The sequence below is a fragment of the Marmota flaviventris genome, chromosome 3 (genome assembly GCF_047511675.1).
Source record: "Marmota flaviventris isolate mMarFla1 chromosome 3, mMarFla1.hap1, whole genome shotgun sequence".
In the NCBI taxonomy this organism is placed as follows: domain Eukaryota; kingdom Metazoa; phylum Chordata; class Mammalia; order Rodentia; family Sciuridae; genus Marmota; species Marmota flaviventris.
Window position 1 is genome coordinate 393,643 of NC_092500.1, and position 26,093 is coordinate 419,735.

Below are 26,093 nucleotides of genomic sequence, written 5' to 3' on the forward strand. Positions count from 1 at the left end.
TCCCCGAGCCGCGGAGCCCGCCCGCGCCCCTCGGGCCGCCCCGCGCCTCTCGCCATGGCGCGGCTCGCGGACTACTTCGTGCTGGTGGCGTTCGGGCCGCACCCGCGCGGTGAGTGTCGCGGCAGAGCGCTGAGGGACTGGGCGGGGGCCGGGGGCTGAGTGTCTGGGCAGCGGGACAGGTCTGGCGACGGAGGGAGGGCCGGGCCTGAGTGTGGTCTGCGGTACCAGGCTGAGGGTCAGGACTGTGGGACTGGGCTGTGGATTGAGGGACAGGTTGGGGGTTGAGGGTCGGGCACTGGGCTGAGCGGGCGGAGATGGGGACTAGCCCGGGGCTGAGAAATGGGCTGAGGGACCGAGGTACTGAGGGACCTGGCCCAGGAACTGGCCAAAGGTCCCGGGGGTTAAGGGGATAGAAAGACGAGGCTGGACCGAGGATTCGGTACTGGGATTCGCGAGGCCCAGGAAGCGTCCCAGTGGCTGTGGTGGAGGTAGTTGCGGGGATAGCTGGGGAGAAGTGGGGCCATCCCTGGGCACCTGCCTTCTGCCGAGGTGGTGGGCAGCGGCATGTGGCTGGAGATGGGAGGGCTCTGGGGCATCTGGCCTCCTCCTCTCCAGTTAGTTGGGATGGACACTCTTGGCCTCCACAGACTGCTGAGTGGCTATGCCCAGAGGCTAGCCCCTTCTCTGACTGGTACTAGGTCTGAAGCCTCAAATAGGCTTGGTAGGATGCAGAGGAAAGCATGGAGTTTCCAAAGCTACTTCATAGAGTGATGGTATTTGAATTGGAACTTGGAGGATTTCAGGATGAAACGTCGTGAACAGAAGAGCATTCTTGGCAATGAGCCTGTTGGTATAGGCTCTGCAAGTCAATCCCTGGGTGGGAGATCATTGTGGTATTGGTGCCAGTGTGTAGGAGGTCCAGGTCCAGGTCTGGGGGCACCTGTGTCTGAGCACCCTTTCAGCCATGGGGTGGGTAGGAGAAACAGAGCCTGACAATGACATCAGCAACAGCCGTGGAGACAGTGGTGTTGGGTATTGGCAAGCGTGCTGGGTGTGCCAGTTCCTGCACAGCCCTTTGTGTGCATGATCTCACTTCTTTATCTCCCAAGCCCACCAAGGTTGCCCTGCTGTTTCCCCCATTTGTAGAGCAGAATCAGGTACAGAGAGGTTGAGTGCGCAGTCTAAGGCAGCTCAGACTGGCACTCAGACTTCAAATCCCAATGCTGCTGCTGCTGTTGCTTCTTTGTCATCTTCATCTCCTTCCTTTTTTTCATGGTGCTAGGAATCAAACCTAGGGCCTTACAAATGCTAAGCAAGTGTTGTACTACTAAGCTATATCCGCAACTCTCCAGCTTTTTATCATTCTCCTGCCGCTGTCACCATCCATGACCTGAACTTTCTTCTTTGCCTTTTCTTTAGCTGAGCCTCCACCTGGACTGTCTCTCTGTCTAGGGTCCACCTGCACACTCTTTGAAGCCTCTTCAGCATCTTCCTCATTTCCAGACCCTACTCAGTGTAAACGGCCCTCTCTTACTCAGCACTTGATCTTCTCTCAGCTGTCCAAGTATGTCTTTGGTACCATCAGTCATAAACATCTGACTTTCTCTCCAGAGAGGGAGTTGTCAAAGGCAAAGACCACATTGTCCTTGTCTCTGTCTCTTTTGAAGGAGAGTGGCCTGTCACAAGGCACATGTAGAGGGCAGCAAAGAAGTAGTATCACCTAGGACAGAGGATTGCGTGGGGATCCTGGAAAACAAGGCTGGATGATAGTTGCTCTACTGTGAGGGGCCTTAGGCTGTGAGCAGGGGCTGCAGGAACACCAGGCTTGGATGCTGATGATGTTGAGGACGGTGTGAGGAGAGAGGGCCTGGTAGGCAGAGACTGCAGGTAGAGGCTAGATAGCGGTGGTGATAGTTGGGTGAGAGTTGAGGATGAATCTGAGGGAGGCATGAGGATGCAGTTGTGGGATCGGTGAGAAGCTGGCTGCGACGAGTATGCTTACTGCTGGAGCTGCACAGGCACCTCTGATGTGTATGACCTCTGAACAGTACATGTGAGAAGGCTGGGCCCAAGATGTTCACTCACCCTAAATGGTGGGAAGGAGTGATTCCAAGTTGTCCACTTGGGTGGTGGTAGAAGGCCGTGGAGCTCCTGAACACTGCCTTCTGAGGTTGGAACTAGCTGGCCATCCAGCCTCAGGACATTCCTTAGAAGAACTCATCTATCCCTGTGAGGAATAAATCCACAGACTGGGAAAGGTGATAGGGTAGGGGCGGGAATAAGGGAAGCCAAATGGCACCTGATGTGGGGGTCAGTTGTCTGTGCTTTGCAACCATAGCTTTGTGACCTCAGGCCAGTCATTTGACTCTGTGTGCCTCAGTTTCCTCATCTGTAGCTGGTATGAGTCATACTAATCTTCTAGGCTGTGAGGATGCGATGAACACAGATGTAAGACCCTAGGAAGCAATGGGTGTCTTACTCATGACGGACCAGCAGGTGTATGAACATAGGCACAGACAGAACGATGCGCCTCCAAGGGAGGTGAAAGATGCCCTTGTACTGGCAGGCCTAGGACATCAGGGCAGGGATGCAGGGTCTTTTAGGTTAAGCGGTGTGAGTGGGCATTTCATGTCTTTGGCCTGGTTTTGGTCATCTTTTCTGAGACTGCTGGGTGTAGGCCTGGGTGTCTTGGCTGCTGGGTTGGGTCCAGAGTCCTGCCCAAGGCAGCACCCTGGTTGCTAGTGGTCTCCAGCTGGTGACCTCTCAGAGAGGGTGGGGAGATGCTTGGGCTGTGTGTGTCCTTTTCACCTCAGAGGGTGCCACTGGCCCATTACAGGCTCCTTACCTGGTGAGTCAGGGAGCAGCTTCTGTGCCCTGGGCCTAACTCTGGGGTCAGTGCGAGGACCAGATGGATGGCCCCTTCCCAGCTCCCAATAGTAGTCAGCTGATTTAATGCAGCATGGCCAGTGTTGAGGTGTCTTTTGAGAGCAGGAAAGACACTTGACCTGGCTTAGACCTGGCTGGCAGCCTTCTTGCTGCCACTGGGAAGGAAGGTCTGGACCCCAAGTGTCTGAGAAAAAGACTTTCCATCCTGTGGCCTGGTCTCTTTCAGTCCTATGGTAATGAGTTGGCCACATTCTTGGGCCCCATCTACTATCTCCACCCCTGTTCCTGCCCTACCTCTGGAGCAGGTTGGGGCTGTTTGGGATGGCCTCAACAGCATCCACCCTGGATGTTTGAAGAGGATGCTTTGGACCAGAGCTGCTGTGGTTGTGGGTGAGGGTAGATCAGGAAGGATGACCAGAGAAGCTGCAGTGATTGACCAGAAACAGCATGCCTGGGTGTCAAGGTCACTATGTTTGGAGCAGCAGGAGGGTGCTGTCCAGTGTGTATGATATGATATGTAGCAGGCTGAGCAGAGGAGGCTGCCATCCTTTCTTTGTCTTCCCTTAGTGTACACTAGGATGGCTCTCCAGGCATCGGAGCCTGGCACTGGTGATGGGGTGTGCCAGCAGATGACAGAACGCATGGTCTGTGTTCTCTTGCTGGCCAGCCTTGCCGCTCAGCCCTGCAGCCTTCATGGGGTGGCTGCCAGAGGAGCTTTCACTGAGGAGCTTTGAGTACAGGAGCCCCAGTGTCACCCTTGGGTTGACCTCCCTTAGCCTGTGGTTCAAGAGAAGGAGGGACAGGGGATTTCCCATCTATGCCTCAGAGGATCTTGGTGCCCCTCCTCCTTGGGCCCCTTAAAGAGTACTGCCCAGTGATGCATGGCTGTACTGTTGGGATTAGTGGGGTGGGAAGGGGAGGGCACCCTCCCTCCTGTCTACTCTAAAGTGGGGCATTGTTCTGGTGGGGTAAGGAGCTCAGCCATTTCAGGTCACCCTTGTGTTCACAGTGCTTGAGTGAGTGGGGGACACTGGGTAAACTTGACAGAACCTCTTCCTCCTATGCAAGCCAGCAGCCAAGCCCCTGAAAGTACAGAGCTGAGGAAAAGGCTGAGGTCTCAGGAAAGGGGCTAGGTACTGTTGTTCACAGTAGCAACTGTGGACTTCTTCATGGTGTGTTCTTGGAGGAGGACCTGCTGTGTCGGGTGCTCCCCAGGGCTCTGGAAGCTGCTCTGCACTTCTTACTGAGAAACCTGTTTGCTTGTGGGGTGTGAGTAGGGCTGGGTGTGGGGAGAATAGTCATGTGTGCATGCAACAAGCCCTAATTAGGCTGTGGTCTGGCCAGGTTTGGAGCCTGCCATCAAGCCCAGCCTACTGACAGGTGCACCAGTTGTCAAGAGGTGGTAGGGTGGGGGTTGTAGAGGAAGGGAGGTCCTAGGGGTTCCTATGCAGGCTCCAGGATCAGGCACAGATCTTCCCAGAGAAGGAACACTGTGACCTGAGTTCCTAAGGGCAAGCCTGGAGCTCAGGAGAGATGCCTGCTTGGCTGGTTCCCCTATCCTCCCTCATGAGACAGTGGGGGCACTCATAAGAGTGGTGATCAGGGTTAGCTCTTCAGAGTGTGGGCCCCTCAGAGGATTTTAAGTCTGAGTTGCAAGAGGAAGTTGGATTTCATACTATGAATGAGATAGGAGAAGGCGATGGTGGATGATGATAATCCCCTTTATGCTCACTCCCTTGGGGGGAGAAGCTACTGAGAGCAGCCTTCTGAAGAAGACTGCTTACCCTGCCTGAACTGAGAGGGAGACTGTAGAGCAGAGGCTCCTGTCCCTGTCTTACACCCCCTCTTCCTTGTTCCGCCTGCTGCCTCGTGGCAAGAACTGGGTGAGCCCTGGGTGCCAGCCAGGGCTGGGCCCAGATGGTGGTTTGAGGCTGAGCACAAGGAAGCCCTTGGCAGAGTGGGGTGGGGGAAGCCACGGCTCAGGGAGGGTGTGTGTGTGTGTGTGTGTGTGTGTGTGCGCGCGTGTGTGTGTGTGTTTTGCATGTGTGAGTATGCTGGCTGGGGTCTGTTGAGGGTGGCTCTTAGGGGTGGGACCCCCTCATGGGGTCTTCATCTTGGTGGGACAGGTCTGCAGGTGTGTGTAGGTAGGCATGGCACCAGCAGACACTTGTCCCCTTCTTTTTTGCTGCCTGCAGAGTATCAGTACTGGGGGGAGGGGAGCAGGAAGCTGAGGTTTTGTGAGTCAGAATCAGCCCCTCATCGCCCCACCACCCTTAGCTCAGCAGCACCCTGCCTGATGCTCACATCCTTGGTGTCGCCTTCATGATTCTTCAGGGCCCAAGGTCTTAGACCCACTCTTCTGGTGTTAGAGGATCTGAGGAATGTGTCTTGTAAGCTGCTGGGGATCAGCTCCCCTGTGCGCAGATGGATCAGGCTGGATGGATGTGAGGCTGCATCCCTTTAGGCCATGGAAGGCTGTGCACGGTGGTTTACTGGGAATGAAGGTGAAGGTGGGGTTCCAGGGAGAGGCTTTTCGTTGAGCATCCTCCCCGTGCTGTCTGCCTCTGCCACTTCTGCTGTGGGGGCCTCTGAGTTGTGAGTGTGAGAGGTGAAAATGAGGAGGCATTTGTCTTTCCTACCATATCCTGCTCCACCCTCTGAGTCCTGTGAGGCAAGTGGAGCACTCACCTGGCAGGGGCTGGGTCCTGAGTGCCCCCCTGTTGTGGCCTTTGGCATACCTTCTGGTTTGGCATTGTAGGGGTTATCCACAGGCAAGGCTTCCACCTCAGTAGCATGGATTGCATCCATGTGGCCTTGACACTTGACAGGAAGCAGTGCCCTGGGCATGGTAGTAAAGGGGTGCAGGTCCGAAGACTTAGGGGAACATAGGTTCCAAAGAGCAGGACCTTGCTGAATCCTCCCTCCTGAGATCTGTGCTGGGATCATCTCTGAGGGGCTGGGGATAGATAGCAATCTGGGACTGTGGGCCTGGATGGTCCCCTCCCCCCAGCACAAGGGGACCGAAGCTTCTCATTAAACCCCACATAGATAACAAGTGTGAATCCTATGCATTCCCAGCATGGGCCCAGGGTGGGTGGGTGACATAGAGTTCGGGAGTGCCCAAATACGTCCTATACACCAGACATACCCACTGTCTGTCTGGAGGTCATTGTCCAGCTTTTGGAGTTGTTGGGGCTGATGCCTAAGTCAGGGTTGCCATGGTGGCAGATGCTGAGTGGGCTGTGGGACAGCTGTTAACTGTGGCCCCTAGGGAGGCCTGGCTGGTCTGTGGCAAGGGGAGAACTCTGGCACATGGTGCTGAGAGGGTGGGCAGGACATGGGAAGGGGTGGGGGCAATGGGGACTTACACAGATCTGGGGCTTCTCACTGCCCTCTGGTGGCCCTGGGGTTTGTGGTTGCCTTGGCTTCTCTACTCAGAACTATTTATAGGGAACAGTAGGTCTGAGAGAGCTAGTCTGGTGCCAGATGAGGAGGGGACTTTTCCACACTGGGCTTTGAGGCCTTGGCCAATTCTGGCAGGAGATTGGGGAGGGAAGTGGGGTGGGTTCTCTGACCACCTGCTTCTTTCCTCAGGGAGTGGGGAAGGCCAGGGCCAGATCCTGCAGCGCTTCCCAGAGAAGGACTGGGAGGACAACCCCTTCCCCCAGGGCATTGAGCTGGTAAGTCAGGGAGACAGGCCCATCCTTGCTGAGCTGGTACAAGGAGATATAGACCTGCTGTGGAGAGTAGGGGTGGCCGGCTTGACTGTTGGGGTGCTTGGTGCTCACATCACTGTGTTATATTTTCAAGCGCTCCCAGCAGTCGGCACCATGCCCTTCCTGGGCCTCACCCTAGGTGGTGGGGCCAGAGGCTGTTACTCCTTTCACCAGGAGGGGTTGAGGCCCAGAGGGTGTCCCCAAAGCCACATAATGAGGCATTGCCTGTGTGCCCTGGAATTCCAGGCCCTGGCAGTGCTGATGCTTGGGAGTAGGTGTGCTGGGGCAGGTGGGCTATTTCCTGCTGCGGGTGTGGGTGCAGGCAGCTGACTACTGAGCCCTCCCTGCAGTTTTGCCAGCCCAGTGGGTGGCAGTTGTGTCCCGAGAGGAACCCACCGACCTTCTTTGTTGCCGTCCTCACTGACATCAACTCTGAGCGGCACTATTGCGCTTGCTTGACCTTCTGGGAGCCAGTGGAGCCCACACAGGTCAGCTAGGGGGCTCTGGGGTACAGCATGTGTGAGGATGAGCTCTTGGGCCATGGGCAGCTCCCTCTGCCTCTGGGGGTGTCTCCTACCCTGCAGAGGCCAAAGTTTCTAGTGGGCTGGGTCTCTCTGAGTCACCTGTGTCCTCCACCTGGGCTCATGGGACGCACCTGACGAGAGCCGGGAGCATGGGCTTCTGTCTACAGGAAGCAGTGGGCACCACTGAGGATGCCGTGGAGAGGGAGGAGGAAGCTGATGAGGGAGGCCAGGTGCGGCTACTGACTACAGCATCAGCCCAGGCTGGCCAGCTCTTTGCTCCAAAGACTCTGGTGCTGGTATCACGACTGGACCATGCGGAGGTGTTCAGGGTGAGGCGGGCCACCAGGGCAGCGAGGCAGGACTGGGATGTTCCTGTTGGCAGTGCCACCATTCCATGTCTGATACATTGCAGAATAGCCTTGGTCTCATCTATGCCATCCACGTGGAAGGCCTGAACGTGAGCCTGGAGAATGTGATTGGGAACCTGCTGACATGCACTGTCCCTCTGGCTGGGGGATCACAGGTAGGTATTGAGAACAACTGGTGATTCCATGGCATAGGTCTTCCTGGTGCATTCAGGGGTGTGGGGGCCTGGTGGGCACTCCGTGTTCAGTGGCTGAGCATGGCCCAACACCTTGGGCACTTCTTTCTCCTCTTGGTGCCAGCACTCGTCATCTGTTCTTGGCCCCTGCCTGCTCACCTGGCTCTTGTAATCTGTTCCTTTGGGCCTAGCGTCTTTCTGTTCATTCTTGGGTGTGTGCCTGTCTCTGGATGTCAGTGTCAGCTTATCTGTCCGCTCTCTGCTGTGTGCCTTGTGTGCCAGAGGTGTCTAACTGTGTCTCTCTGCCTGTCTGTCCTGTGCAGCTGGACTCTGTTGAGGAAGGAGCGGTATGGATACTTTGTTTCTTCTGCCCACCCAGGCCCTGCCCCTACCCCAGGTCAGAGGCAGCCACCCCCTGCCTTGAGTTTTCTCTGCAGCACTGTTCAGCCAACAGTCAGGGTGTGACCTTTCCCTCCAGCCATCCGGTCAGTCCCATCTCTGGGTCTGTCAGTTCACCAGGGCCCACCTGGCACCACAGAGCTCTGGGCTGATTTGGGCCTCGTCAAACTGCTGAACTCTGGTCCTTTTCTTTCCACAGAGAACCATCTCTCTGGGAGCTGGTGACCGGCAGGTCATCCAGACCCCGCTGGCTGACTCACTACCTATCAGCCGTTGCAGTGTAGCCCTGCTCTTCCGTCAGTTGGGTGAGCCTGCTGCAACTTCCTGTCCTTAGGACTGGTGGCCAGAGGTGTGGTTCTCACTCTGGGGGGTTACAAGGCCCTCACCAGGCCTGTCCTCTTTCTTTAGGCATCACCAATGTGCTGTCTTTGTTCTGTGCTGCCCTCACGGAGCACAAGGTCCTCTTCTTGTCCCGGAGCTACCAGCGGCTTGCAGATGCCTGCAGGGGCCTCCTGGCGCTACTGTTCCCTCTCAGATACAGGTGCCCCTCTGCTTGGCCCCTCCACCCGTCCCTCCTGGCCCCTCCACCCAGCCTTACCCTCTGGGACTCACTGTGTACCCTGGGACCTGTTGCAGCTTCACCTATGTGCCCATCCTGCCAGCACAGCTGCTGGAGGTCCTCAGCACACCCACGCCCTTCATCATTGGGGTCAACGCAGCCTTCCAGGCGGAGACCCAGGAGCTGGTAAGGGCTGTGGTTTGTGTCTGCCTTACTGCTTAGGCCTGCAGGCCCCTGATCACTTGCTCGCTTTGGTCCACAGCTGGACGTGATTGTTGCTGATCTTGATGGAGGGACAGTGACTGTCCCTGAGTGTGTGCACATTCCACCCCTGCCGGAGCCACTGCAGAGCCAGACCCACAATGTTCTGAGCATGGTGAGGGCAAGGGCCAGATTGAAGCTGGAGATTACAGCCTGTGGGGAGCCATTGTGTAGCAACAGGGGGAGTCCAGAGCCTAAGGCTCACTGTGTCTTTCCCCTTGCTTTCTGCTTCTACCACAGGTCCTGGATCCAGAGCTGGAACTGGCTGACCTTGCCTTTCCCCCCGCCACGACGTCCACTCCCTCCCTGAAGATGCAGGTATAGGTCTTTGGACACCCCATCCTGTCATCTCAGTTCTGTCATGGCTGATGGCAGGGCTGATGGTGCATGCACATTGCACATTGCACATGGCACTTTCAGGCCAGGTTGGGCTTTTATAGCACAGGCAGTTGGTTATATAGCAGGTGTGGGCAAGGTATAGGGTGCAGATGGAGGGGCCAGGACTTGGCATCCTGCCACCAGTGCCTCTGGGGGTCACTAGCAGGAGGGACTTGTTCAGCAAGTGTGGAGGAATTGCTTGGCTGTGTGGCATACTGTGGGAGGGGCAGAGGAGACCACAGAGGTGACTGAGAAGCCTCGCTCCCAGCTTTGGGTGGGAGTGGGGAGAAGCACCCAGGAGCCTGGCACTCACCTGCATTCACCTGTGTTCCCAGGACAAGGAGCTCCGAGCCGTCTTTCTTCGGCTTTTTGCTCAACTCCTGCAGGGCTACCGATGGTGCCTGCACATTGTGCGCATCCACCCAGAGCCTGTCATCCGCTTCCATAAGGTGGGCTGGCAGGTGGTGTGGGGATAGAGGAGTGGAGTGGTAGGTGAATGCTCGGTATACCCTGAGTGGGTGCCCTTTTGGTGTTCCCCAGGCAGCCTTCTTGGGCCAGCGTGGGCTGGTGGAGGATGATTTCCTAATGAAGGTGCTGGAGGGCATGGCCTTTGCGGGCTTCGTGTCGGAGCGCGGGGTCCCCTACCGCCCCACGGATCTATTTGATGAGGTGCATCCCACCCCCACCTGTCTACCTCCCCCGCCATATGCTCACCTGCCCTAGTCTCACCCTGCCTCCTGTCCCCCCCAGCTGGTAGCCCATGAGGTGGCAAGGATGCGTGCAGATGAAAACCACCCACAGAGAGTTCTGCGTCATGTTCAGGAACTGGCAGAGCAGCTCTATAAGAATGTACGGTATGCGGCCTGATGGGAGGATGTGGTGCCACCCTGGCCCACACCCATTTGCCATTGTCTGCCTTTCTACCCCAGGAGAACCCGTATCCAGCTGTGGCGATGCACAAGGTGCAGAGGCCAGGTGAGGCCAGTCACCTGCGGCGGCCACCCCGACCCTTCCCCCGGCTGGATGAAGGCACCGTGCAGTGGATTGTGGACCAGGCTGCAGCTAAGATGCAGGGTGCACCCCCAGCTGTGAAGGCCGAGAGGAGGACCACTGTGCCCTCAGGGCCCCCCATGAGTGTGTAATGGGGATGGGAGGGGAGAACATGCCCCAAGAAGGGACTGGGAGTGGGCTCTTGTGAGGGTGTGTGTGTCCTGTCCCCACAGCTGCCATACTAGAGCGGTGCAGCGGGCCACATGTCAACAGTGCCCGCCGGCTGGAGGTGGTGCGAAACTGCATCTCCTACGTGTTTGAGGGGAAGATGCTTGAGGCCAAGAAGGTGAGGTGTGCAGTGAGGGGCCCCCCAACTTCAGTTCAGGACAGCAGCCTCAGAGGAGGCACAGGCCTTGCCTCTAGTGCAATGGATGCTGGGCCTGCCCTGGAGACTCTGCTCACATGCAAGTTGGCTGGAGGTGGATGGATTGGCAGGAGGATAGGTGGGCACCAGGTCTCCTCTCCTTGATCTCAGTGGGCAGTGGGACAGGCCTTCCAAGAAGGCTCAGCAAGGTGGGGTTGTATACATTTTTAGAACTTAGAAAACCTTAAGATTTCTATTAATTTTCTTCTGCATCCTTCTGAAAGACTGTAGACCTGTGTGTGTTGTGTCTAACTTAATAGAAAACAAAACCCACTCACATGCTGTTTTGCCTCTGTGATAATTCACGTAACACTTTTGGGATCCTTTTTTTTTCTTCTGTTTTTCTCTTGATATCAGGGATTGAACTTAGGGGAGCTCAACTACTGAGCCACACCCCAGCCCCTTTTTCGTATTTTATTAGAGACAGGGTCTCACTGAGTTACTTAGGGCCTTGTTAAGTTGCTGAGGTTGTCTTTGAACTCGCGATCCACCTGCCTCAGCCTCCCCAGCCTCTGGAATTATAAATGTGCGCCGCCGTGCCTGGCTGGGATTCTGTTTGGCAGCCAGTTTGAGTCTTTTCGCAGCTGTGTGGTGTCTCCTGTGGTTTTATGGTGAATGACCGTAACAGTAGCTCAAGCTTGAGCCCTCTTTTGGCCTGGCCTGTGCTGGGAGCCCTGTGATGCTCAGGCCCATGTTTCAGACACTGAGCCCTAACAGACTGAGCAGGTCTGGGCCTCAGGCCTCCTCAGAGCACGCGTGCACTCAGCTGTGTCCTGTCTTCCTGGGTTCTCACTTGTGGACTGCTGGGTCTGCTGCAGGTTTTCATCTCTTTTGGTCTGTGTGGTCTTTGGGTTTTCTGTGCGTGGTGGAGCTTCTGGCCTTCTGTAGGCCTGCTGCTTCCTCCCTCTGTGGGACTCCCCCCATCCCTCCCTCTTTGCCCTCAGCCCCTTGTTCCCCTTACCCTGCTCCCAGCTGCTTCCGGCCGTGCTCAGGGCTCTGAAGGGACGAGCTGCCCGTCGCTGCCTGGCCCAGGAGCTGCACCTGCACGTGCAGCAGAACCGAGCGGTCCTGGATCACCAGCAGTTCGATTTTGTCGTCCGTATGATGAATTGCTGCCTGCAGGTGAGGCCAGACCCCTATCCTGCCAGTGACGTGGCATGTGAGCGCGGTGAGCATGGGTTCCTGGGTTTCCCGGGACTCTTGCAGTTGGGAGAAACTCTTATCTTTAGGTGAGAATGAAGAGGGAGGGTGGGATGGGATCCTTGGTCTGTAGGAATGACAGGAACAGGGAGAGTCCTTGTTGGAGAAAGTGTGGGGCTGACTTTGGAACCTCTGAGGCCATCCTGGGGATCTGGGGCCAACGTTCTAGGCAGCAGGGCTGGAAGGTGCTGGTCTGTGGGGCCACAGAGATGTGATTGGAGGCGGGTACTGTCTGGGAGAGGGGCAGGCATCCCTTTTGCCCACTGCTCTGCCCACAGGACTGTACCTCCCTGGACGAACATGGTATCGCAGCTGCTCTGCTGCCCCTTGTCACAGCCTTCTGCCGGGTGAGTGCTGGAGGAGTCCCAGTTTCTTCCTTGGCTCCTTCTGGACCATGTTCAGTGACCTCCCCAATTTACCCCTGCAGAAACTGAGCCCAGGCGTGACACAGTTTGCCTACAGCTGTGTGCAGGAGCACGTGGTGTGGAGCACCCCACAGTTCTGGGAGGCCATGTTCTATGGAGATGTGCAGACCCACATCCGTGCCCTCTACCTGGAGCCCTCTGAGGACCAGGCTCCCTCCCAGGTGCGCAGGATTTCCCGGGCAGGGAGGAGGGCAGCTCACCCCTGGCTCACTCATTGTGGTGTCATGGCAGGAGGCTGGGGAGGCATCATCCCAGGAGGACCAGCGCTCTGCCCTGGATGTGGCTTCTGAACAGCGGCGCCTGTGGCCAACTTTGAGCCGCGAGAAGCAGCAGGAGCTGGTGCAGAAGGAGGAGAGCACGGTGTTCAGCCAGGCCATCCACTATGCCAACCGCATGAGCTACCTCTTGTTGCCCCTGGACAGCAGCAAGAGCCGTCTTCTAAGGGAGCGGGCAGGGCTGGGCGACCTGGAGAGTGCCAGCAACAGCCTGGTTACCAACAGGTGGGGGCAGGGTGGGGTGGGGAAGAGTGGGCTGGTCTGTGGGCAGGTGGGCTTGTACCCACACATCCCTCCTTGCCCAGCATGGCCGGCAGTATGGCTGAGAGCTATGACACAGAGAGTGGCTTTGAGGATGCAGAGACCTGTGACGTGGCTGGGGCTGTGGTCCGCTTTATCAACCGCTTTGTAGACAAGGTCTGCACAGAGAGCGGCGTCACCAGTGACCATCTCAAGGGGCTGCATGTCATGGTGCCAGGTATGGGGTTTTGGCACAGAAACACTTCCTCAGAGGGGGGTTGCCAGGGCCCAGGCATGAGCACTGTTTTCTCTCAGACATCGTCCAGATGCACATTGAGACCTTGGAGGCTGTGCACCGTGAGAGCAAGAGGCTGCCCCCCATCCAAAAAGTGAGTTGGGGCCAGCCAGGTTGTGGTGGGCACGAGGGGCTTGGACTGTGTCCTGAGATGCTGCTTCTGTCTCTGAGTAGCCTAAGCTGCTGCGGCCACGCCTATTGCCTGGTGAAGAATGTGTCCTGGATGGTCTGCGTGTGTATCTGCTACCCGATGGGCGTGAGGAGGGTGCAGGTGGTGGTGCAGGGGGCCCTGCACTGTTCCCAGCTGAGGGTGCCGTCTTCCTCACCACATACCGGGTCATCTTCACGGGGATGCCCACCGACCCGCTGGGTGAGCCTTCAGACCCTTTTTCTGGCGGTGCCCTCTCCTCCCTGTGAGGTCTTTGGGTGGATATAGCACTGTCCCTGCCTCTCCTGCCCCTTTCTCAGGGGTATGAGATGCCTGTGGGTGATGGGTGCTCATCTTCGACTTCCCACCTACCCACACCCCCTGTAGCTGTAGCACCCTGAGATCTGTGACCCTGTTTCTTTTCCCTCCTTTTGACTCTGCTGGGCCTGTTTTAGTGGGAGAACAGGTGGTGGTCCGCTCCTTCCCGGTGGCTGCACTGACCAAGGAGAAGCGCATTAGTGTTCAGACCCCGGTGGACCAGCTCCTGCAGGATGGCCTGCAGCTTCGCTCCTGCACATTCCAGGTGGGTGGCTTTCCCCCAGCCAGCCAGTCCTCTAAGCTGGTTTTCACCTGTGACCTGGCAAGTGTGTTGTCAGTGTGGGTCCCTCTCCTTGGGTGTCAGTGTCACATCACCTGCTTACTCGACATGCTGGCCTTTGGATCCTTGCCATTTCCTCGGGTGCTGACCCTTGTCTATGTCTTGGGTGTGCTGGGCAAGCTGGAACTTGACAGTCTACACTTACACTGGACTCTTGAGTATTTGGGCATGAGGCCTTCCCTTAAGGCTCACCCGCTTCTGTGGCACAATTGCTGTGAGAAGAGAGTCCAGTCTCTCAGCAGCATTAGAGTTAGGGAGGGTCCTGGTGGCCACTCAGACCCCTGAGGGCTTCTTTGTCTGACACAGCTGCTGAAAATGGCCTTTGACGAGGAGGTGGGGTCTGACAGCGCCGAGCTCTTCCGCAAGCAGCTGCATAAGCTGCGTTACCCGCCAGACATAAGGGGCACCTTTGCTTTCACCCTGGGCTCCACCCACACATCTGGCCGGCCATCCCGGGTTGCCAAGGACAAGGGTCCTTCTCTCAGGTACAGATTCAGGGCCAGGGTAGCTGGGCACCAGCTGTGTGCTTTCCTCAGTCTTCCCAGGTGTGACTAAAGTTTTATACCTCCTCTTCTCACCTCTGCTGTCTGTTTATACCCCAGAACCTTGTCCCGGAACCTGGTTAAGAATGCCAAGAAGACCATGGTGCGGCAGTATGTTACTAGGAAGAAGTATAACCCCCCTGGCTGGGAGCAGCGGGGCCAGCCACCCTATGAGGACCAGGAGGATGAGATCTCAGGTGGGGGCAGAATGAGGGTGTTCTGGGTAGTCTTTGTTGGCAATGAATCCTGTGGAGGACACAAGGCAGGGTGGGTGGTTTCTGGGTTGTGACCCTTGTGTGCTGGCCTGCAGTGTCAGAGGAGCTGGAGCCCAGCACGCTGACCCCATCTTCAGCCCTGAAACCCTCGGACCGCATGACCATGAGCAGCCTGGTGGAGCGGGCATGTTGCCGAGACTATCAGCGCCTTGGCCTTGGCACCCTGAGCAGCAGCCTGAGCCGGGCCAAGTCTGAGGCTTTCCGCATCTCCCCAGTCAACCGCATGTATGCCATCTGCCGCAGGTGAGGGTTGGCCAGGACACTCCAGGAGGATGCGGTCAGAGCTGCTTGGGTATCTTCCTGGCCTGTTGTGGGCCCCGCCATGGTTCCTGGCCAAACAAGGAAGGGGGAAGGGGGAAGGTAGAGGGTTGGGCTTCTGGGCTTGGTGGGGGGCACCCAGCTGAGCACAAGGTCTGGAAAGCCCCTTTGACCCTCTTGTACTGGGAGCCAGGAACTTGCTCCTTTGGTCTTCTCGATGGGCTCTTGATCTGCTCGGCCTAAGCTCTGTGGGGAGGATGTGGGGCAAGGCGCAGAACTGCCCTCACAAGGCCTCTGCCTCCTGCAGCTACCCGGGGCTGCTGATCGTTCCCCAGAGCATCCAGGACAATGCCCTGCAGCGTGTATCCCGCTGCTACCGCCAGAACCGCTTCCCCGTGGTCTGCTGGCGCAGCGGGCGCTCCAAGGCTGTGCTGCTGCGTTCCGGGGGCCTGCATGGCAAGGGTGTCGTTGGCCTCTTCAAGGCCCAGAATGCACCTTCTCCAGGTACCCTTCCTTGGTTCCATCTCATGTCTGTCCCATCTCCCTCCACCCTACTCCTCCAACTCCTGCTCCTCTTCCAGGCCAGTCCCAGGCAGATTCCAGCAGCTTGGAGCAGGAGAAGTACCTGCAGGCCGTGGTTAGCTCCATGCCCCGTTATGCAGATGCGTCAGGACGAAACACGCTTAGTGGCTTCTCCTCAGCCCATATGGGCAGTCACGGTAAGGGTGCTTGAGGGTGGGCAGTGAGCATGGGTGAGGAGGATGACTGGGGGGCAGTGGCAGCATTTATGGTGAGCAGGCCAGTGAGCGGAACAAGTGTCCTTGGTCAGGGACGTTTGGTATTGAATGAATAGGGGCCCCTTCTTGGCACTGGGGACAAGGAAGGAGGCCTGCCCAAACCAGGTGAGTGTCCTGAGGCTCTGCCTGCTTTGGCCATGAGTCTGTCTACCTTCTTAAACCACAACTTTTTTTTTTTTTTTTTTTGTGATGCTGGGGATTGAACCCGGTGCCTTATGCATGCAGGGCAGGCACTTTACCAGCTGAGCTATGTCCCCAGCCCCTAAACAATAACATTCTGCCAGAGCCTCCTGGACAGCCCAGGCCCTGAGGTGTTTGAGGCCTGTTCTTCCTACCCATCTCCTACCCTGCCCCCTCCCAGTGCTGCTCTGCCCACTGCTTGGCCTTCACCCTCATCTGTCCTAGAGGTGTCTTGTCTGCATTGGTCTCACTGTCCCTGTTATCCCCTCCCCTGCACACACTGAGTTCGATCTGGGTCAGGCTGTGTCCCCCACTGAGCCCTGCTCGTGAGGCACCCATAGTTCTCCCTGCTTGGGAGCAGCCATTGTCATAACCGCCTGTCCCCATGAGGTGTCTCTGTTTTGCAAAGGAGGCAGCAGGCAGGAGGTCAGGTGGGTACCTGGGGCCATCCTTGGAGCCCTTGCCCTTGCTGCTCTGGGCACTGGTTGTAGGCTGGGCTGTCCTTATGGCTGACCCCAGCTCAGAAATGCCAAGAATGTGTGGTCATATATATTCTGCCCAATGCACTGTCCACATGGTGGTTGGGAGGGAAATTGTGGGTGCTGAGTATCAAGAGAAGCTTTTAGGCAGAAGATAAAACTGTTGTTTCCTGGAGGGACACAAAGGGCAGTTCTGTAGGGCACGGGTGTTCAATGAAGCAGAAGGTGGCTCTTCAGGACTCACCCTTCCCCCCCAAGGGCAGCTGCTTCCTTGGTCCTTCCCCCACATGCATAACTGAATCCCTCCCATCAGTGACCCGTTTCCATTCTCCTACCCAGCCTGGCCCCGTCTTCCCACAGTGTCTTCCTGTGCTCTCACCCTGTCTCGCTGATCTTCTTGGCCTGGCTGATGGATGCTGACATTCTAGAGGGTTGGTTCTCAGGCTTATGATGCTAGCCACCCTCTGGCGTACCAGGCCAGTGTGTGTCATCTGCCCACAGGGTCCCTGGTGCTGGGATGTCTTCTCTTAGCACCGGGTCATGAGATTCAGGAGGCTTCTGCACTGGAACCTGCAGAGCTCACCCTCCTCAGGCCAGCCTGTCTCCTCTGCTGATGGGACTGGGGTGTGAGCCGATTCACACACAGACCTGGAGCCACCTGTCCTGTGCTGTGTACTCAGGAGGTGGTAGATGCCACAACGGGTGTCTGCTCCCATGCCCTCAGTCCTGCTCTTGAGTTGATGGGGTTGTGTTTCCTCTGCTGGACCTCAGCTCCTGGGAACACAGTGCAGTGTGCTGGTGGTTTTCTGGGGCTGGTAGGAGCTTCTGTAGGCCGAGCCGTCCTGCAGCCTGGTGCCACCTGCTTTGGGGAGCTAACCACCCAGCTCTGCAGTCCTTGCCTGCAGCCATCTGCCCTCCCTCTGCCCTCCCTCTGCCCTGGCCTTTCTCACTGTTAATCCTGTGGGTCTCACCCATGCTCGGTGGTGCTCCTTTGACCATCTGTGTCTCATTACAATTTGCTGGGCACTGGGGACAAGGATGGGCAGTGAGTGCCTTCATGGTCACCGGAGACAGTATCCCAGAGACAGGCCTGATGCACCCACCCTCACTCTTCCATCAGAAATACCTGCTTTCTCAGGACCAGGGTTGTAGCTCAGTGGTAGAGTGCTTGCCTAGCATGCATGAGGCATTGGGTTCGATCCTTGGCACCACATAAAAACAAACAAATAAAGGTATTGTGTTCATCTACAACTAAAAATATATATATATTAAAGAAAAAGAAATACCTGCTTTCTCTCTGATTATGTATGTTTTATAATCACTGGGTGTTCGTGCCTTCCTACTCCTGCCAGGAATCCTGAGGGTCACCTGCAGGCAGCATCCTTGCTTCAGGACGAGTCAGTTTCCATAGTGCCTGCACCTCCCCTAGTGTCCCTTGCGCATCCCTGACCATCCCCCTCATTGCCCAGTAATGAACAGGGACAGCTGTAGAGAAAACCAGCATCCTAAGCAGGCTGGTGCTCTCACTGCAAGGTTGGGCGACTGCCACCCGCAGTATGGGGTTGTCAGCATGCGGGGCACGCAGGCTGAATTGTGCGTGGCTGTGGTGGCCACTGGAGTGACTGGGGATGTTACCCTACCTTTCTGTCTGCATGAGGCCTTTGTGGAGGCAGGTGAGCCTCTAGGTCCTTCCCACTCAGGCAGCATGCCAGGCTCCTGGCCGCACTGTCCCAGCTGTGAGTCTGCCTGGTGCTGCCTGCGGCTCACATCTGCCTGTGTCCTAGACTGAACTGCCCTCTATCTCTGGGCCTGTTTTCTCTGTCTTTCCTGGAAGGATCCAGGCTTCCTCCAGGCCGTGCCCCTTGAGCCCCTCCTGTTGCTGTGTCTCGGGTGAGGCCATTGCATGGCTATGTGTTGAGAGCACTTCTGGGCAGTGCCTGTCGTACAGGTCCCACCCCAGCTTGAGAGAGGAGGTTCTGGGACACAGCCTTCAAGGAGGGACCTGAGGGCAAGATTTCTGTCTATAGGGGAGGAGAGAGATGTCCAGAGGAGATTCCATCCCCTGGCCACATTGCTGTGGGCCCTCTGCTGCCTGGGGGAGGCCCCTTGCCTGGACCAGACAAAGGCTCTTTGCTCTCCTGAGACTAGGGACTTGGCGCTGCCAACCTCTGCTGGTTCCAGGGTTCCCCGGAGGAGGGATTGGTGGGAACCTCTGACCTGTAGACTCCTTGAAGCTGCACACCCCAGGCCAGGGGCCAGACCTGAGCTTTCTCTCTGCTGTGCCCCCAGTGCCCAGCCCCAGAGCAAGGGTCACCACGCTGTCCAACCCCATGGCGGCCTCGGCCTCCAGATGGACTGCGCCCCGAGGTACCGTACCGGGGGCTTCTCCTTTACCTGGCCCTGATGGCCCCCAGTGTGGACTGAGCTGTCTTGGGCACTAATGTCCCCTTCCATGCCTGACACTAACGGCCTACCCTCTAGCCCCAGTACTTACCTGCCTGACACCCAAGTCCTGCCCCAGACACTAACACAGGCCACCCCACGTGTCTCAGCATCTGTGTATTCTAGCCCTCCTCCCTCACACTGCCCTCCTGGGGGCCGGTTGGCCATCCACCCCACCCTGGGAGCCCAGCCCCCTCCTTGGAGGCCAAGCCCAGCCGGCCCAGGTAAGTGGTGCCCTGGCCCCACTCTGGCACTCACCTTTTCTCTCTTCCACAGGTAAGCGGGGCAGTGTCCGGGCCAGTGGGCGCAGTGGTGGGCTTGGTGCCGATGTGGGTTCCCGGCTAGCCGACAGAGATGTCCTGAGTCCCCCGCAGGCCAATGGGGCTCCCCCTGACCCGGGCTTTCTGCGGCCCCAGCGTGCAGCTCTTTACATCGTTGGAGACAAAGCTCAGCTCAAGGTACCTGAGGTAGGAGCATGGGGCCGGGTGGGGGCTCAGGCCTGGGCACGTCTCAGTGCCTGCCCTCCTCCCAGGGTGTGCGGCCAGACCCCCTCCAGCAGTGGGAGCTGGTGCCCATCGAGGTATTTGAAGCAAGGCAGGTGAAGGCCAGCTTTAAGAAGCTGCTGAAGGCCTGCGTCCCGGGCTGTCCTGCCACCGACCCTGGCCCAGCTTCCTTCCTGCGCTCGTTGGAGGACTCCGAGTGGCTGATCCAGGTCTCTGCGCTGCTCCTGCCCTTCTGCCCACCTGGGTTCTAGGCCTGCAGCTTCACTGGAGCTGAGTGAACAGGGATCTAAATTTGCTTGTTTGACAGTTTTGGGCCCCAGGAGAAGATGGTGGTGATGGCCACTTCCCCCACGTAGGGTCTCCTGGGAGGCATCTGGGATCTGGGCTGGTAGGGTCTACAGTGAGACTAGAGTGTCCAGGGCAGCCTACTAGGCTCAGGTGGACTGATGGCCCATGCAAAAGATGGCTTGTGGGACATCCTGCCTCTGTACTGTCTTTGGGAGGTGGGGTTGGGCACTGTTTCACTGGGAACTTGTGAATGCTAGAGGACTTAGGGATGGGTCCTTCAGATAACCCTAGGACAGGGTCTTTGCTGAATCTGCCTCCTTGGTCCTAGGGGTCCTGGGAGGAGGAAGCTGTGGTCAGAATAGCCAGAGCAGGGCTCTTGTCCAGCCTCTTGTGGCTACTCTGGGCATGGTCTTTGGGGCCTGGTCAGGATGGGGAACGAGGGCTGCCTGTCCCTGCAGATCCACAAGCTGCTGCAGATATCGGTGCTGGTGGTGGAGCTCCTAGACTCGGGCTCCTCTGTCCTGGTGAGCCTGGAGGACGGCTGGGACATCACCACCCAGGTGTGCAGCAGGTACAGCGATGGGGACTGGCTGTGGTCCCCAGGGTACCTCCCTAACCAGTGGGTGGTGCCTGCAGGTGGTGTCCTTGGTGCAGCTGCTCTCAGATCCCTTCTACCGCACGCTGGAGGGCTTCCGCCTGCTGGTGGAGAAGGAGTGGCTGTCTTTCGGTCATCGCTTCAGCCACCGTGGGGCTCACACTCTAGCAGGACAGAGCAGTGGCTTCACGCCTGTCTTCCTGCAGTTCCTGGACTGTGTGTACCAGGTGGGTAGTGGCCTTATGGTTGGGCATGGCTGTGCTTCCTGAACTCTGACCTCTGCCCCTGCCCCACATAGGTCCACCTGCAGTTCCCCATGGAGTTTGAGTTCAGCCAGTTCTACCTCAAGTTCCTCGGTTACCACCATGCGTCTCGCCGTTTTCGGACCTTCCTGCTTGACTCTGACTATGAGCGCATTGAGCTGGGTATGTCCCGTGGGCCGGGCGGCTGTGTGGGGGCGGGGCCCTGACGGAGCCTCACCCTGACCTCACCCTGACCTCACCCTGTGTAGGGCTGCTGTATGAGGAGAAGGGCGAGCGCAGGGGCCAGCTGGCCTGCCGGTCTGTGTGGGAGTACGTGGAGCGACTGAGCAAGAGGACCCCCGTGTTCTACAATTACATGTATGCACCTGAGGACACAGAGGTGAGCTGGGACCCGGCTGGGGCAGGGGCTGCTGCTGACCCAGCTTCTGAGTGTGAGGCTTGCCCCCAGGTCCTGCGGCCCTACAGCAACGTGTCCAACCTGAAGGTGTGGGACTTCTACACGGAGGAGACACTGTCTGAGGGCCCCCCCTATGACTGGGAGCTGGCCCAGGGGCCCCCTGAGCCCCCAGAAGAGGAACGGCCAGATGGAGGTGCTCCTCAGAGCAGGCGCCGCGTGGTGTGGCCATGTTATGACAGCCGCCCTCGAGTGCAGCCCGACGCCATCTCACGCCTGCTAGAGGTGCGTGTGCGCCCCTTGGGACCTGGGGTGACCATGGCTTCCACGTCTCTGCCCCATGCCTTGTGAGTGTTTGCCTAGCAGTGAAGGGGAAGGTCCTTGTCACAAACCCCAGGTCTCAGGGCCTCTGCTCTGGGCATGTGTGCTTTCCCTTACCTGGTATATCAGCAGTTTGTCACTATGACAAAGTATCAGAAATAGGCTCACTTATGAAGTGGAGGGTTTACTTAACTCAGTTTGGGAGATTGTTGAGTCAGCAGGGTCCTTCAGCTTTGTCACGCCATGGCAGATGGCGATGGCAGGTGTGTGTGGAGACCCACGATCACACTCACAGGGAGCTGGGTGGGCTTGTGGCTTTAATAACCACCCTCTGGGGACTGGGGTTGTGGCTCAGCGGTAGAGTGCTCGCCTAAGCATGCGTGAGGCACTGGGTTCGATCCTCAGCACCATGTAAAAATAGAGATATCGTGTCCACCTAAAACTAAAAAAAAGTAAATATTAAAAAGCAAAAACAAAAACACCCTCTGCTGACAGACTCAGCCCTCAGGACCCTAACCTTGAGGGCACACCCCTTTGACCCAAGAACGTCCCCTATGCCCACCTCTTAGGTTCCATCTCCAAAGCTTCCACTCGGGGGCCTTTGGGGAACAAACGACATCCACACCACGGCACCTGGTGTGGCATGGCACCTGTGCCCAGGATCTGTTCTCTCTGCCAGACTTTCTGTCCTGCCCGCCCTACGGCAAGCAGCAGCCCTCTGGATTCCTGCCGTGGAAGCTCAGGGCTGATGCTGAGGTCTTTGGTATCCCTTGCTCTGCCATCTTTGGTGGGGGTGTCTGTTTATCACCAGACCCAGAATCCAACAGGGCAGACTCCCTGGCGAGAGAAGCACGCAGGGAGCGAGCTGGGTGATCTGTGCTTCCCCGGGCAGTGCAGTGACAGCATGTCCTGCGTGTGGTGCTGGCTCCCTAGGTGGTTCTTCAGAGGGCCTGAGCAGTCAGAAGGGGTGGCCTCTGATCCTGACCACGGGGACGTGTACCCATTCCCCCGTGGCGGCTGTGTGGCCTTGGAGATTTGAGTAACTCAGAGTTGGTTTCCTCAGGAAGTGGGGATGCCTGTCTGGCAATGAGAGGTGCTGAGGTGGGCCTGCACAGTCACGTGGTGACCCGCTGTGGAGCCTGGTGCACGGGTCCCTCTTTACTCAGGGCTCATGGAGTCGGTTTTTGGGTGAATGTGACCGTAAGCCTGAGAGCAAGGTAGAGTTCCTCTTTATTTTGGGCAGTCCTGAGTGTCTTAGAGTCAGTTTGATCTGATGTCATTAGAGCCACTTAGCTCTTTTATGGCATAATTGTTATTTTTGTTTCAGTCGACTTTATATTTTAAAGACATTAAGGAGGGCTGAGGTTGTGGCTCAGTGGTGGAGTGCCAGCTTGGCATGCATGGGGCACTGGATTCGATCCTCAGCACCACATAAAAATAAAAAGATATTGTGTCCACCTAAAAACTAAAAAAGAAATTAAGAGGAAAAAAGCTTCCTATTTCTGCCATTTCCAATATTCACTATTCTTTTTTTTTTTTTTTTTTTTTTAGTTGTAATTGGACACAATACCTTTATTTATTTTTTTATGTGGTGCTGAGGATCGGACCCAGGGCTTCACGTGTGCTAGGCGAGTGCTCTACCACTGAGCCACAACCCCAGCCCAGGATTTTACCTCTTGACCGAAGGTCTGCTGGTCATAAAATTCCCTCAGCTTCTGTTAATCTGAAAACATCTTCATTGTGCCTTCCTGCCTCTATTCTGTGTGTGTGTGTGTGTGTGTGTGTGTGTGTGTGTGGTGGGGAGAGTTACGGTGCTTAATCACGGAACCACGTCCCCAGCCCTTTTTATTTCTAGTGTGAGACAGGGCCTTGCTAAGTTTCTGAGGCTGGCCTTGAACTTGCAGTTCTCCTGTCTCAGACTCCCAAGAGGCTGGGATTGCAGGCGTGGCCACCATGCCTGTCGCCCACTGTTTTGTTAAAGGGCATTTTCTCTGGACTCAAGAGTTCCAGGTTGACAGGCTCCGGACGTCTAGAAAGCCCTCTTTGGCCCACCTTGCCTCGAGCAGCAATCAGTGCTCAGTTACTCCCCACAGCTGTCCCTGTGAGCTGACCCCTGAGCTGAGCTGTCTCCTTTCTCCTTGAAGGTTTTTTCTTTATCTTTGGTTGCAGCACTTTGGCCATTGTGTGGTTTTCCTTTGTGTCACCCTGTTTTGAGGCTTGGTAAGCTTCTCTGCTCTGTGAGATGGTCATTTTCTTGCCATTTCTCTTTTTGCTTTCATCTTGTTTTTTTCCTCTATGCAGTTCCTTTTGAGTGATTTCTTCTACCGTTATCTTCAAGTTCATCACTCTTATGTTTAGTGTTCTAAAGTCCGTCTAAGGAAATTCTCATCTTATGTATTTTACTTTAAAGTTCTAAAGTTTCCATTAAAAAAAATTGTTTTAAATTTTTTGCAGTGTTGAAGGTCAAACCTAGGGCTTCACTCATGCTAGACTATCACTTTACCACTGAGCTACATCCCCATCCCTACTTTTCTGTGGCTCCCTGGTTGGTGTGTGTCCAACCTGTCTTGTTTTGGGTCTGTAGTGCTTCTGATATATTGATATGTCTGCTTTCTTTTTGTAACATTCATTCGTTCATTCATTCATTCATTTGCAATGGTGAGGAATATGTCTGGTTTGAAAATTTTTTCATTTTTTACTTTTTTTTTGTACTGGGAATTTAACCCAGGGGCAGTTTACCACCACTGAGCTACCTCCTCAGCCCTCTTTATTTTTAAATTTTGAAAGAGGGTCTTACTACTGTATTTCTTTTCTGTATTTTCCCTTCCTTTTGTCTTCTCATACTCCAATCTGGATGTTTTTTTTCTGAATAACACTTTGTTTACTGATTCTGCCCAGGAACTGCAGCGGCTGGAGACAGAGTTGGGTCGACCCCCGGAGCGCTGGAAGGACACCTGGGACCGAGTGAAGGCTGCGCAGCGCCTGGAAGGCCGGATACATGGACGTGTGAGCAGGAGTGGGCATGGGGGGCTGGGGGGAGGGGGCCTGTGCAGGTGGCGCAGGCCGCCTAGCCCTGATGCCAACCCCTCTCCTATCTCCAGGGCACCCCCAGCTCCTTACTTGTGTCCAGCGTGCCCCACCACCGCCGCTCGCTGGGCGTATACCTACAGGAGGGGCCTGTGGGTTCCACCCTGAGCCTCAGCCTGGACAGTGACCAGAGCAGTGGCTCGACCACGTCCAGCTCCCGCCAAGCTGCCCGCCGCAGCACCAGCACCCTGTACAGCCAGTTCCAGACGGCCGAGAGTGAGAACAGGTCTGAGAGGCAGTGGGAGCTGGGGCCTCGGATCCCAGGGATGCCTTTGAGGGGTTACTTCTTTGGGTGGAAGGTCTTAGGGGGAAACCATGTGGTGGCCCAAGGCTAAGGGGCTTGAGATGTAGATCCACAGACTTGAGGGCTGGGGGCAGGGACCAGACGAGGTTGAAGCCCTGCAGAATCCATCCCACCCCTTGTGCCTGGGGTGCCCCTTTGCTGTTACCCTGTGTGTGGCTGCTTCCCTGAGACCCCAAGACTGGTGTTGTGGGAGGACCCTCCATCTCTTTTCTGAAGATAGTCGTCCTTCTGGGCCAGTTTTGTAGGATGAGGGCCCTGAGGGCCCCCCAGGTGGGGGCAACTGCTGGGGCCTAGGCTTAGCTGGACCCTGACAGCCAGCCTGGCCCTGGTCCTGCTGCCAATGCAGGTCCTACGAGGGCACCCTGTACAAGAAGGGGGCATTTATGAAGCCCTGGAAGGCCCGCTGGTTCGTGCTAGACAAGACCAAGCACCAGGTGAGTGAAGAGTGGCGGGAGGAGCCTGGCGGGGACAGGCCACCCTGACTGTGACACACACACCCCCCCCCCCCCAGCTGCGCTACTATGACCACCGAGTAGACACCCAGTGCAAAGGTGTCATCGACTTGGCGGAGGTGGAGGCTGTGGCACCTGGCACGCCCACCATGGGTGCCCCTAAGACTGTGGACGAGAAGGCCTTCTTTGACGTGAGCCTCTGCCCGGGCTTGGGAGGTGGGAGGGAGGACTCTCCACAGTGGTAGCGGCCGTGGAGTCAGCCACCACCCTTTCCCAGGTGAAGACCACGCGTCGCGTTTACAACTTCTGTGCCCAGGATGTACCCTCGGCCCAGCAATGGGTGGACCGGATCCAGAGCTGCCTGTCGGACGCCTGACCTTCCTGGCCCTGCCTGGGCTGCTCTGCTTCCAGTCATTACAGACCACTAGGGGTGGGCAGGGCCGCCCCGGCCATGTTTACAGCCCCGGCCCTCGACAGTATTGAGGCCCTGAGCCCCCAGCACTTGTGTGTACAGCCCCCGCCCCGCCCCGCCCGGCTGGCTCTAACTTATTGTTGTGTCATGGCTGAGTGCCGTGCCGGGTCGCGGCCATGGTACAGCCCTGCAATGGGCCTGTAAATAGTCCACCCCTGCCCCGCCCTGTTGGTGTGCTGGCCCCGGCCGGCCAGCCACAGGTGAACTGTTTCTAGAACCAGAGTCTATATAAAGAGAGAACTAACGGCTGCTCGTGTCCCTGCTCACCCACGCCCCTCCAGCCAGTGGTCCAGTGCCCCACATGCCCTTGGCCTTGCTCCATCCCTGGGTCTACCACGTGGGTGGGGAGGCCGCAGCTTTCTTGTGAGCCTTTCTTGGTGCCGGGCCCACTCACCTCAGGGTCCATGGTCTGGGAGCAGATCTGGTCTTGGGAGGGTGGCTTAATCAGGACCTTGCTTGATGTGTGGACCCTGATCCCTGAGGCCTCAGGAGTGGGCCTGGGGCTGGCATCCCAGAGGGAAG

At 56.9% G+C, this 26,093-nt stretch overlaps 1 protein-coding gene across 4 annotated transcripts; it reads left to right on the top strand.

The window, feature by feature from the left end:
- Sbf1 (SET binding factor 1) lies at window positions 1-25,820 on the top strand. 4 transcript variants are annotated; one of them, XM_027953195.3, is made up of 41 exons: window positions 1-109; window positions 6,481-6,566; window positions 6,953-7,090; window positions 7,294-7,455; window positions 7,539-7,649; window positions 8,266-8,371; window positions 8,475-8,607; window positions 8,703-8,811; window positions 8,888-9,001; window positions 9,127-9,204; window positions 9,600-9,713; window positions 9,805-9,933; window positions 10,015-10,113; window positions 10,194-10,398; window positions 10,488-10,600; window positions 11,651-11,800; window positions 12,157-12,225; window positions 12,306-12,464; window positions 12,535-12,803; window positions 12,884-13,056; window positions 13,134-13,207; window positions 13,288-13,483; window positions 13,717-13,844; window positions 14,226-14,404; window positions 14,522-14,658; window positions 14,772-14,979; window positions 15,302-15,498; window positions 15,576-15,713; window positions 18,740-18,817; window positions 19,169-19,350; window positions 19,425-19,604; window positions 20,142-20,243; window positions 20,320-20,505; window positions 20,577-20,703; window positions 20,790-20,920; window positions 20,990-21,220; window positions 24,155-24,262; window positions 24,358-24,569; window positions 24,994-25,081; window positions 25,159-25,290; window positions 25,377-25,820. In XM_027953195.3, the coding sequence occupies exons 1-41, from the start codon at window positions 55-57 to the stop codon at window positions 25,473-25,475; spliced, it is 5,685 nt and encodes a 1,894-aa protein (XP_027808996.2). In that variant the 5' UTR covers window positions 1-54; the 3' UTR covers window positions 25,476-25,820. The 4 variants fall into 4 exon arrangements, with proteins under 4 accessions (XP_027808996.2, XP_027808999.2, XP_027808998.2 ...); XM_027953197.2 differs by lacking the exon at window positions 1-109 and adding an exon at window positions 5,339-5,390; XM_027953198.2 differs by lacking the exon at window positions 18,740-18,817 and having other exon boundaries at window positions 5-109.
- The last annotated feature ends 273 nt before the right edge of the window (window positions 25,821-26,093 follow it).

What these genes read in the sequence shown, in the direction of transcription:
- Sbf1 (XM_027953195.3), top strand. Translation starts at nt 55, where the DNA reads ATGGCGCGGCTCGCGGACTACTTCGTGCTGGTGGCGTTCGGGCCGCAC. An exon ending in CCCACAATGTTCTGAGCATG is followed by an intron (nt 9,002 to 9,126) that starts GTGAGGGCAAGG and finishes CTTCTACCACAG; the next exon opens with GTCCTGGATCCAGAGCTGGA. An exon ending in GACAAGGGTCCTTCTCTCAG is followed by an intron (nt 14,405 to 14,521) that starts GTACAGATTCAG and finishes TTTATACCCCAG; the next exon opens with AACCTTGTCCCGGAACCTGG.